Source organism: Suncus etruscus, chromosome 4, assembly GCF_024139225.1.
Source record: "Suncus etruscus isolate mSunEtr1 chromosome 4, mSunEtr1.pri.cur, whole genome shotgun sequence".
NCBI lineage: Eukaryota > Metazoa > Chordata > Mammalia > Eulipotyphla > Soricidae > Suncus > Suncus etruscus.
In genome coordinates this window covers 57,467,364-57,480,546 of record NC_064851.1, presented here as the reverse complement: position 1 = coordinate 57,480,546, position 13,183 = coordinate 57,467,364, and the positions used below count along the sequence as shown (strand labels likewise).

General features: G+C 38.0%; 1 protein-coding gene across 1 annotated transcript in view; it reads right to left on the bottom strand.

Moving 5' to 3' along the window:
• PHIP (pleckstrin homology domain interacting protein) overlaps positions 1-13,183 on the bottom strand; it is a 161,006-nt gene that overhangs the window by 64,245 nt on the left and 83,578 nt on the right. Inside the window, exons 19-20 of the mRNA XM_049772308.1 lie at positions 9,330-9,513; positions 471-588 (exon numbers count right to left, since the gene is read on the bottom strand). Of these exons, the coding sequence (XP_049628265.1) occupies positions 471-588; positions 9,330-9,513 (302 nt within the window). The remainder of the gene's footprint in view (positions 1-470; positions 589-9,329; positions 9,514-13,183) is intronic.

Genomic DNA, 13,183 nt, shown 5'->3' with positions numbered 1-13,183 from the left:
ACTCTGTAATATTATCTCATAATTTTTATACCTGTGATTATTAATGTTAATAGCCTATAAATTCATCTTCAAATCTTTCTCATAAAATCTGAATAGCTAAAATGAGGTACTATAAATGTTGAGGAAAGAGATCTCCTCTATAAAATTAATGTGATCATTAAATGTCCTACAGACAATGTTGCTTGTAAAATGCAAAGAAGACTTAAAATAGTCATCAAAAATATAAAGCAGGGGCCGGGCGGTGGCGCTAAAGGTAAGGTGCCTGCCTTGCCTGAGCTAGCCTTGGACGGACCGCGGTTCGATCCCCCGGTGTCCCATATGGTCCCCCAAGCCAGGAGCAACTTCTGAGCACATAGCCAGGAGTAACCCCTGAGCGTTACCGGGTGTGGCCCAAAAACCAAAAAAAAAAAAAAAAAAAAAAAAAAAAACAAAAAAGCAAATAAAAAACTCAAAGTAGAATTAAAATTTACCTTTGAAACAGTGGGTATTTTATTTTCTTTTGAAATAGTAAAGTGTTTCCTTTTCTCTTCTGACCTATATGTCTTTACTTCTTCTTCTCCCTTTGCAGTTCTCCAATCTTCTTGCCGACTAAAAAGAAAATCAAAGCCATATCTATTAATCTACAACTTTTATAACCAATTATCTCCAAGAGGAACAAAAGGCTAAGAAAATAACTGTGATTCCTGATGATTTCAGATTGAAGTCTTTTGATAGATTTGCTTTTTTTTGTTTGTTTTGTTTTGTTTTTCGGGCTACACCCGTTTGATGCTCAGGGGCTACTCCAAGCTAAACACTCAGAAATTGCCCCTGGCTTGGGGGGACCATATGGAACGCCTGGGGATCGAACCGCGGTTGCAATCTTTCCTTGGCTAGAGCTTGCAAGGCAGACACCTTACCTCTAGCACCACCTCGCCAGCCCCAAGATTTGCATTTGAATTCAGACTATACATTCTAAACCTGGGGCATTAAATGACAGAAATATTACAGACTGTACATGAACACGTAGATTAAGGATTAGAAAACTGATTTAGTAAGTCACTGTAGTCTCTAGAGATAATAGTTTAAGGTACTTGCCCTGCATGTGACTACCAATTGTTCAATACTCAACACCACATGGTCCTCCAGAAAATTCCAATAGGCAGCTCTGGATGACCTAAGTGCCCCAAGAGTGGCCCAGGTAATAAATATCCTAAACCCAAGCAGTCAAGCAACAAAGCATCCATGGAATTGAACCATGTACATGAGAAGCATCGGAAGAGGGGCCCAGACATGCCAGGCATACAATGGTTGGGAAATCCGCTGTCTTACAGCCCCAAATCCAGTGCACAATTTAAAAAGATGATCTAATGTGTTTTATAGTTAAAACCCTCTTTTTAACAGCAGAGCAGAACCTTGAGGCTGACCTAATTCCTGAAATTCTAAAATTACATTCTTTCTAGTACAAAACAGGTCAGATTTCTGACAAATTTCAACTATATTCAGACATCAGACTGATGTAAAATATAAACTAAGAAATATTACTTTTGGGCCCGGAGAGATAGCACAGCAGCGTTTGCCTTGCAAGCAGCCGATCCAGGACCAAGGGTGGTTGGTTCGAGTCCTGCTGTCCCATGTGGTCCCCCGTGCCTGCCAGGAGCTATTTCTGAGCAGACAGCCAGGAGTAACCCCTGAGCACCGCCGGGTGTGGCCCAAAAACAAAAACAAAAAAGAAATATTACTTTTGAATTTAGTTTAAAAAAATTTGAACTCTCAAGAAAAGGAGAATCTTGACTTTTGGGGGGGGGGGCATGCCGTGACGCTCAATGGTTATTCCTGGCTATGCGCTCAGAAATCGCTCCTGGCTTGTGGGACTGTTATGGGATGCCGGGGGATAGAACCGTGGACTGTCCTAGGCTAACACGGACAAGGCAGACACCTTACCGCTTATGCCACCTTTCCAGCCCCAGCATTTGACATTTTATTCCTTAAAACTATAACATTTTGAAATCATGACTACTTTTTATTGAATTTTATTTAGACCATAGTGATTTACAGTTGTTCATAGCTTGGTTTTAGACATTCAATGTTTCAGGACCAGTCACACCACCATCCTGGCTATGTGCTCAGAAATCACTCCTGGCTTGGGGGACCGTATGGGATGCCAGGGAATGAATTAAAGTCTGTCCAAAGTCAGCTGCATGTAAGGCAAATGCCCCGCTGCTGTACTATTACTCCGGCCCATTCTGTCTGTTCTTAACACCACAAATGTACCTGAGCTCGATTAGCACCTCCCTACAGTCATTTTATGACTTTCTTCCTCTTATTCTATGACTTTAACTTTCCTCACTATATTTTGAGGTTTAGGGTGTTCTTGACATCCCTATTTAAACCATTGCATTTATTCATGCAGTTATATACCACATATAAATGATATCATCTTGTATTTATCTTTCTTCTTCTGGCTTACTTCATTTAACATAATATTTTCCAATTTTATCCATGTTGCAGTAAATTACATGATGGCATTATATCTTATAGCTATATAGTATATAGTATTCCATTGTGTATATTGTCATGATATATTCGTCTGTTGTTGGACATCTAGATTGATTACAACTCTTAGCTACTGTACTGAATGCTATAGTAAATAGTGATATGTTTATTTCCTTTTGCATGAGTGTTTTTTGATCTGGGAAAAATGCTCCAAAGCAAGATTGCTGGGTCATATGGAAGCTTGATTCCGAGTTTACTGAGAACCCTCTGTATTATTTTCTGTAAGGGTCAGACCAGTCAGCATTCTCTCCAGTAGTAGAGAGTTCCTTTTTTTTCACCACATCCCTGCCAAAACAAATTGTTCCCAAGATGTTTGATATTTTCCACTCTTAATGATTTAAGATAATACCTTATTGTTGTCTTGATTTAGATTTTCCTACTGATGAGTTTTTTTCCCCATATGCCTCTTTAACCATTTGCAGGTTTTCAGAGAGGCTTCTATTCTCCCGATTTGTTAATGAGTTTTTAGGTTTTGCAGGATTAACCATAGTGAGTACTTTTTATAGCACAAATATCCTTTATCTGATGTATTAAGTGAAAATTTTATTCTCCAATTCAGTCTGTGTTTCTTTTGTCATAAGACATTTTTTAATTTAATTTATATAATCGGATTTGATTACATAGCCCTTGCTATTGGTATCATATTGTTGATAACTTCTTTTGAGTGTCTAGGTCTTGCATAGTGTGTTGCCTATTTTTTCCTCATTGTACTTTATGGATTCAGGTCTGATCTCAAGATCTTTGATCCACTTTGAATTGACTTTTGTATAGGCTGTGAGATATGGACCCTTTAATTTCTTACATGTGGTTAGCCAATTGTCCCAACGTATTTGTTAAAGAGGCTAACTATACTCCATTTAATATTCCTGGTTCTTTGTCATGGGATATTTTATTCTGATCCATTGGTCTAAAAGCCATGTCTTTTAGATGTTTTGTTTTGGTTTTTGGGTCATACCTGGCAGCGCTCAGGAGTTACTCCTGGCTCTATGCTCAGAAATCGCTCCTGGCAGGCTCAAGGAACCATATGGGATGCTGGAATTCGAACAACTGACCTTCTGCATGCAAGGTAAACGCCTTACCTTCATGCTCTCTCTCCGGCCCCGACTACGATGTTTTTGTAGAACAGATTCAAGTTAAACAATAAGATGCCTCCCATTTTCCTGTTTTTCAGTAGTGTTTTGGCTATCAGGGGTCTTTTGTGGTTCTAAGTCCTTAAAAATTTTTATCTAAATTTGGGTAACGACTGCACTGACTCAACATAGTAGTTTAGGTGAGATGATCATTTTGATAACATTGATTCTTCCTATCCATGAGCATGAAATATTTTCCCATTTCTTTAGGTCTTCTTCAATTTCTTTTTAAGTGTTTTAAAGTTTTTGTGGTATAGGTTTCTCACCTCTTTTGTTAAGTTGATTCCTAGGTATACTTGATGGGTTTTGACACTGCTTTAAATAGGATAGATCCTTTGATCTCTTTCTCCTCTGTGTCACTATTCGTATACAGGAATGCAATCCATTTTTGTGTAATGACTTTGTAGCCTGCCACTTTGCTATATTAGTTTATTGTTTCTAGGAGCTTTTTGTGGACTCCTTAGGGTCTTCAATATATATCATGTCATCTGCAAATAAAAAGATAATTTGACCTCCTATTTCCCAATATGGATTCTTTTGATTTCCTTCTCTTGCCTGACTTTGCTCAGATTATGTTGAAAAAGAGTAGACAATGAACATCCATTCCTTGTGCCTGAGTCAGCCTCAGTGGGAATGCATTCATTTTTTTCATCAATAAGAATAATATTGGCTATAGGTTTTTTATAGATAGCAATTACTATCTTGAGGAAGATTCCTTCTACACGTATTTTGCTGAGACTTTTAATCATGAATGGATCTTGTCAAGTGCTTTCTCTGCATCAATTGATATGATCATGTAATTTTTATCTTGTATTGATTTAGTGTATAATGTTAACTGATTTGCATATATTAAACTACACTTACACCCCCAAGATGAAACTCACTTGATAATGATGTATACTTTTTTTGATGTCACTGAATTGAGTCTGCTAAGATTTTGTTAAGGATTTTTGCATCAATGTTCATCGAGATTGGTCTCTAGTTTTCTTTTTGGTAGTATATCTGTCAGTTTGGGAATCAGCAAAATGTTAACTTTATAAAAGTTTATTTGGGAGGGATCCCATCTCTTCATATTTTGAGAGTTTAAGGATCAATCATAGTGATTCTTCTCTGAATGTTTGATAAAACTTACCCATAAACCAATCTGATCCTGGACTTAATATTCTTGACGAGATTCTTATTATTGTTTCAATTTCCATGCTTCTGATTGACCTATTTAGATTATCTACTTCCTCTTCAGTTTTGGGAGATTATGTTTCCAGAAATATGTCCATTTCTTCTAGGTTCTATACTTCAAAGAGTATAATTGTTGATAGTAAGCTCTAATGATGCCTTGTATTGGGAGGGGGTTAATGTTTCTCCATTTATTTCTGATCCAATTTATTTGAGCACTTTCTCTTTTTATACCTTTAGTATTGCCAATGGTTTGTCTATCTTGTTTATTCTTTCAAAAAACAAGTTCCTGGCTTCATCAATTCCTTGTTTATTTCTATAACATGGATTTCTGTTCTGGTTTTTATTGGTTATTTGATTATACTTGTGCTTGGAGTCCTTTGTTTTGAGTTTCTTAATCTCAAGGTATCACTATTTTTTCTTTGAGGTTTCTGATTCTGCTTGTGTTTGGGTTCCTTTGTTTCAAGGTCTATTTTTTCCTTGAGGTTTTTGAGGATGGAAGGCTCTGGTTCAATCCCTGCTCTTCTAGTTTCACATTTAAGGTTCTTATTTCTTTGCTGATGTTGTGCCTATTGGACTTATCTAGTGGTGAGAATGGCATGATGAAATGTCCCACTACTATCTGTGTGTTTCTCTAAATTTGTGAGCAAAAGCCTTATATCCTTTTCCAAACCAACATTTGGTGAGTATATGTTAATTTGAGTTAGTACTTTTTGGTCTACTATTCCATAATTATTAAGTAGTGTCCATCTTTGTCTCTACTTATTCACAATAATTTTGTCTGATATAAGTATGGCTGTCCCAACTTTTTTTTTCCCCTAGGGGCTTGAATAATTGTCTTCCATCCTTTTCCTCAAGCGTGTGTCTATGCTGAGATTTAAATGTATTTCCTAATGGATAGGTTTTATTTCCTGATACAATCCTTTATTCTGTGCCGTTTTCTTTTGTTTTTGTTTTTGTTTTTAGGGTCACACCCGGCAGTGCTCTGTAACTCCTGGCTCTAAGCTCATAAATCACCCCTGGCAGGCACAGGGGACCATATGGGATGCCGAGATGCAAATCACTGTCCTTCTGCATGAAAGGCAAACGCCTTACCTCCATGCTATCTCTCCGGCCCCATTATGGAAGAGTTTAGTCCATTGACATTAAAAAAAACTAGACATTCAAGGAAACTGTTTCCAATTTTAGTATATGTGCTGCCAAAGCAAGCACAAGGAAACTGTTTCATTGTGTGTAGGGTTACTCATTATTTATTTGGTTTATATATGTGACCTTTTAGTAATTCATTTAGATTAGATTTGGTTATCAAGTATGCTGCAGTTGTTTCTTGTCTGAGAATGTTTTTATCCCTCCCTCTCATATAAACGAAAGTTTTGATGTGTAGTTGATTATAGGTAAAATTTTCTTTCATTTGGGAATTTGATTATTTCAATCCACTCTTCTAGCCTTAACCATTAATCAGAAACTAATTTTCAACTTAAATTATTCTTTGGAGACTTTAGAATCGAAAAGGCATAAATATCCAAACTTGAAGCAGTTTTGTAATATTATTTATCCTTAAATTATTTACCCTTAAAGCATATTAATGTATTCTTATCATTTTATTCAATCTTCTGTGACTTGTCATGATTCTAAATTGGAAATAAGATTTAAATCCCTTTAAAATAAAGTTCTGATTTTTGTTTATAACATTTGTAGATTTTTATCCCTAAAATTTTAATTAATTTTTTGTTTGTTTTTTTTGGGCCACACCCGGCGGTGCTCAGGGGTTACTCCTGGCTGTCTGTTCAGAAATAGCTCCTGGCAGGCATGAGGGACCATATGGGACACCGGGATTCGAACCAACCACCTTTGGTCCTGGATCGGCTGCTTGCAAGGCAAACGCCGCTGTGCTATCTCTCCGGGCCCTAAAAATTTTATTGAGTTAATTATAGACTCACATACAATTACAAAAAAGTTTAGCTAGTTTCCCATTTATGGTTGCATTTTCCAGAACTACAGAAAAATGCTATCATGATCTTGGTATTCGTGTTATACAAGTCACTATTATTATTATTATTATTATTATTATTACTATTACTATTTTGGTTTTTGGGTCACACCCGGCAATGCTCAGAAGTTATTCCTGGCTCTAGAAATTGCTCCTGGCAAGCTTGGGGGACCATATGAGATGCCGGGATTTGAACCACTGTCCTGCATGCAAGGCAAATGCCCTACCTCCATCTATCTCTCTGGCCCCCACAAATCACTATTATTATTCAGAATTCCCGTTTTACTTTTTATGCAGTAACATGACTATTCAATTCTATTCACTTTTATCACATTTATGTGTCAAGTCAAGATACAAAACCATGGGGCCGGAGAGGTGGCGCTAGTGCTAGCTGAGGAAGGACCACGGTTCGATCCCCCAGCGTCCCATATGGCCCCCCCAAGCCAGGGGTGATTTTTGAGCGCTTAGCCAGGAGTAACCCCCCCCCCAAAAGATACAAAACCATTCCATCACCCTGAAGATCCCTGGTACTGCCCTTTTACTATTATATCTACTTTTCCCTCTCCTTTCCAGCTCCAATTTAAGTATTCATATATCTGTCCTCTATTTCTATTTTAGTCAGTGTCATCCATAAGTGGAAAGATTAAGTTTATTACCCTAAGATTTATATCATAGCACAATTCCCTCATGGTTTTATTAAGTTATTGTCTTATTTCCATGGTGTGGATTTATCAGTTTATATAAAGAAATACATAATTCAAAGACATCTCAGTTGTTTCTTGATTTTACAAATACAAGAAAAGCTATTAACTATTTGCTTGTAAGTTTTTATCTGAACATAATCTTTTTATTCTTTTGAGAAATCTCCATAATCACAATCATTGGATGATATAGTAGTTGCACGTTTTGGTTTTTGTTGTTGCAGGCTAGTGGGTAGGGAAGAAAAGAATGACAAGATTCAGTCAGAGAACCTTATGGTGTGGGGGGAATGAACCTGTATGAGCCACATATATTGTTCTCATGTTGTTTCTGAAGAAAATGGTAGTTTTGGGGGGAGTGACTGATGCATGAAAATCCTAAAATTTCTCTATATCCTTCCTAGCATTTGGGCTACTACTTTAATCATGTTAAATGATAACAACAATTTCACTGGGGTTTTAATTTTCATTTCACTAGTAGTTAAAAATCTAGAATATCTTTTTATATATATATTTTTGCCATCTGAGTACTTTATATTTCTTTATATTTAAATAGACAGGGCATCTAATAAAATCTTTTTCCATTAAATTATTACTTCACCACTGACCTTTAGAGTTCTTTATAGATAATAGCCCAGAGACTATGAGCACTGGATTTAATTTTAACCAACATACTAGTCTGACCAATTTTAATTTTCTAGAACTAAGTTACAAGCAGTCTATCACACAGTGGTAAATCACATAAAGATTTCAGAAGAAGAGTATGAAGTACAGGGAGGAAAATTTCCAGAAAATTTTACTTATTTTGTTCAATTTTGAAATGTTACTAGCTTCATTTAACCATAGGCTTAAATGAAAGTTTAAGTTAAAGAATACTTAAAAGAAACAAAACCTCTCCCACTCATCTTTCTTTCCATGAGCCAGGCTCTTCATTATTAGTCAACAAGTCACTGCTAGTCTCGTTTCATTTCCTTACATCTTTCTGACAAGGGAATAACAGTGAACCAATTAACTAATATATTTTGAAAAAGGGAAACAAGCAAACAATACCAATAATCCAGTTCTATGTCCTTACTTATAATGTGTGTCCTCTTCTACTTGTTGAAGAACCAAGCTGTCTCATAAAGGGACAAGCATTATTAGGCCAGTGTTACCTACAGTTGGGATTCAGTATAAAATAGCATGCTTTCATGCAAGAAATAAAATCTTCACACTATGTCAAATTTAAGAAAAAATTCTATTTATATCTCTTTAATTATTGTTTTTCATATACTTAGAAATGTTTTAAAGGTGGGTATTTACTACACCCACTTAAAATCAAGATTAAAGATGAAAACATTAGAACTTCTATCAGTTATATTGAGGTTTTTTTTTTTTTTTTTTGGTTTTTGGGCCACACCCAGTAACGCTCAGGGGTTCCTGGCTATGTGCTCAGAAGTTGCTCCTGGCTTGGGGGACCATATGGGACACCGGGGGATCGAACCGCGGTCCGTCCAAGGTTAGCGCAGGCAAGGCAGGCACCTTACCTTTAGCGCCACCGCCCGGCCCCTGAGGTGTTTTTTGTGCTTATTTAAGTAACTCTAATCTATAGGTATATATTTAGTCCTTTCACATCTATGATTTTCTTCCATTAACATATCCCTTTTCATATCATCTTTATAAATGATTTAAAAAATTATTATACTGAAAATTAAATTTCTCCTGGAGTCATAAAAAATACTAGCTCTTCAGGAAACTTTAAAACTAAATTAGGGAACTGCAAAGATTCTTTGAACACACACTAACATAAAATGTTACAACTCTTACCTGGCTACACCAGCTGACAGTTCAGGTACTACCACTCTTCGACTCCAAGCTACTAGATCCCGTTCAGTGGCTATTTCACTTCTTGGTGCATTGCTATGCATTTGTCGTACACCTTCAATTTGTCCACTACGCCTTAGTCCAACATTTGGTGGTGAATGGACCTCTGAGGTAGAACTTACAGAGCCTAAATGAAAAAAATTAATGTACGAAATTTTATTTAAAAATACTTCTCCAGAGGCCGAAGTGATAGCACAGCTGGTTGGACACTCGCCTTGCACACAGTGGACTAGGGTTTAATCCCTAGTATCCCATATGGTACCCTGAGTCCTCCAGGGGTATTTCTGAGTGCAGAGAAAAAATTTTGCCAGGCAAAATTAAAAAAATTCTCCACTGCTTATAACAAAAACCTACATGTGGATTGAAAAACTCTGGGTGTTCAGGACAGGCACCTTCTCTCAAGTACCTATACTTCTGAGCAGCCACGCCCACATTCCACAGCCATAGTCAGGTAAATTCACAGACCTAAGTCTATATATCCAGGAGTTAAACCTTGAAATTCCTCAATAGTGACAGATGAGAAGCAGCATACCAAATTTGATGGAAAAGTAGCATAGGAGTCAAAGAGTCTCAACAATCAAAAACAACACAAAACACTCAACTAATAACACACAGCTGGGGCTGAAGAGATAAACAGAGCAGTAGGACATTTGCTTTGCACGAGGCCGACCCAGGACAGACCTGGGTTCAATACTGGGCATCCCATTTGGTCCCCTGAGCCTGCCAGGAGTGATTTCTGAGTGTAGTGCCAGGAGTAACCTCTGAGCGCTGCCAGGTATGGCCCAAAAACCAAACCAGCCAAACAAAAAGTACCGCACAGTTTTGTAAACTCTCAAAGACTTGTGCAACAGGTTTCAAAAAAAAAAATTTTTTTTTTTACTGAAATATTTTTTGGTAATTCCAAAAAATTTGGAGGGGCCAGAGAGATAGCATGGAGGTAGGGCATTTGCCTTCCATGCAGAAGGACTGTATGGTCCCGTGCCTGCCAGGGGCGATTTCTGAGTGCAGAGCCAGGAGTAATCCCTGAGCAAAGCCGGGTGTGACCCAAAAAGAAAAAGAAAAAAAAATTAGTAAGAGGTCTGACCAAAGGCCTCCTAAAAAAATTGTAAAACTAAACAAAACAAGGGATCTCTCTCTCTCTCTTCTCTCTCTCTCTCTCTCTCTCTCTCTCTCTCTCTCTCTCTCTCTCTCTCTCTCTCTCTCTCTCTCTCTCTCCCTCCCTCCCTCCCTCCCTCCCTACTTAATTTCAGATACACAACCAACTCTGCAAAAGGTACTTAATATAAACACCCATACATATACTTAAAGATGTGCAAACTCTGTGACATTAATTTCACTCAATGTCAATGACTTCAAGCACCAATTAAGAGACAGAGTATCTGGGGGCCGGGCGGTGGCGCTGGAGGTAAGGTGCCTGCCTTGCCTGCGCTAGCCTAGGACGGACCGCGGTTAGATCCCCCGGCGTCCCATATGGTCCCCCAAGAAGCCAGGAGCAACTTCTGAGCGTCACAGGGTGTGGCCAAAAATATAAAAAAAAAAAAAAAAAAAAAAAGAGACAGAGTATCAGGATGGATTAAAAAATTGAATCCAGGGGCCATAGCGATAGCACAGAGGTAGGGCATTTTGTTTGACTTGCATGCAGCTGACCCAGGACAGACCTGGGTTTGATCCCCAGTCGTCCTATGTGGTCCCCCAAGCCAGGAGCAAATTCTGAGCGCATAGCCAGGAGTAACCCTTGAATGTCACTGAGTGTGGGCCCAAAACAAAACAAAACAAAACAAAACAAAACAAAAAATCCAATCTTCTGCTAGCTACAAGAAATATATTTGAGTAGTAAGGGCAAGTACAAACTCAAAATCAAAGACAGCAACATTTCAAGCTAATAACTCTCAAAAAGGCCAAGATCCCCACCTGCATCAGACAAAATAGACTTCAGGCTTAAAAAGTAGCAGGAAAAAAAAAAAAAAAAAAGAGGGAAAAAAAAGCCATAGGAAAAGTGAAGGCCATTTCTTTTTCTTTTAAAATATCTTTATTTAAACACCTTGATTACAAATATCATTGTAGTTGAATTTCAGTAATGTAAAGAACAGCCCCCTTCACCAGTGCAACCATCACCAATGTCCCAAGTCTCACTCCTCCCCACCCCACCCCCGCCTGTACTCTAGATTGGCTTTCTACTTCCCTCATTCATTCTCATTGTTAGGATAGTTCTCAATGTAGTTATTTCTCTAACTAAACTCATGACTCTTTGTGGTGAGCTTCATGTTGTGAGCAGGACCTTCCAGCCCTCCTCTCTTTTGTCTTTGAGAATTATTGCAAAAATGTCTTTTATTTTTCTTAAAACCCACAGATAAGTAGACTATTCTGCATTTATCTCTCTCCCTCTGGCTTATTTCACATCAGGAAAGAACACACAATCCTAACATATATGCACCTAATGAGGGATCAGCAAAATACTTAAAATAGCTGCTCCTAGACATAAGAGAAGATATTAATAGCAAAACTGTATTAATTGGAGACTTCAGTAATACTCTATACCTTTTTTTTTTTGGTGGTCACACCCGGCAGCGGTCAGGGGTTACTCCTGGCTGTACGATCTGAAATAGCTTCTGGTAGACTCAGGGGACCATATGGGATGCTGGGATTCAAACCACCATCCTTCTGCATGCAAGGCAAACGCCCCACCTCAATGCTATCTCTCCGACCCCATACTATACCTTCTTAATAGATCAAACAGAATAAAAATCAGTAAAGAAATGGAAGAGAGGGACTTGGCAGATCTATATATCCAGATATATAGATAACTCTTATCAATCAACAGATCATGATTCACTGAAAATATAATTTAGTAACAAATAGAAAAGGATAAAATAACTATGGATAATAACACCTGGATATTAAACAGCTCACTACTGAATAACCAGTGAGTAAAAGGAAATCAAAAGATGCCTAGAAACAAATGAGAACGAAGACACAACTTACTAGAATGTATGGGCACAACAAAACAGTGTTCAGAGACAATTGCACAGCAACACATTTGTACACTTACATCAGAAAGGAAGATAGGGTCTATATAAATAATCTAACAATACAACTTAAGAAACTGAAATGGGGGGGCCGGGCGGTGGCGCTGGAGGTAAGGTGCCTGCCTTGCCTGCGCTAGCCTAGGACGGACCGCGGTTCGATCCCCCGGCGTCCCATATGGTCCCCCAAGAAGCCAGGAGCAACTTCTGAGCGCATAGCCAGGAGTAACCCCTGAGCATCACAGGGTGTGGCCCAAAAACCAAAAAAAAAAAAAGAAACTGAAATGGACCAATAAAGAGATGCCAAAGGAAATGGAAGAAAAGAATAAAACAAGAGAAATACATTTTAATTAAAAATAAAACAAAATCCTTTAGAAAAAAAAGATGATTTGACAAATCATAAACAAGACATGCTTATGCTCATTAGAATCCAAATAAACCAAATTAGAAATGAAAGGGGTGATATCACAACAGATACCACAGAAATGCACAGGAACATCAGGGACTACTTTGAAAACTTATGTGCCATCAAAGGTAGATCAGGGGTCTCAAACTCGCGGCCCGTGGGCCGTTTGCGGCCCTCCGTACAACATTTTGTGGCCCGTTGCCGGCCTTCAAATATCGCAGTATTCGAGATTATTTGCTTACCAAATAATCACAATAAAAATCGCATTAGTAAGAAAAAAATCGCATTAAACATTCGCATACCCCGAGCAGTTCCATTCGGGGTATGCAAATGTTTAATGCGATTTTTTTTCTTACTAATGTGATTTT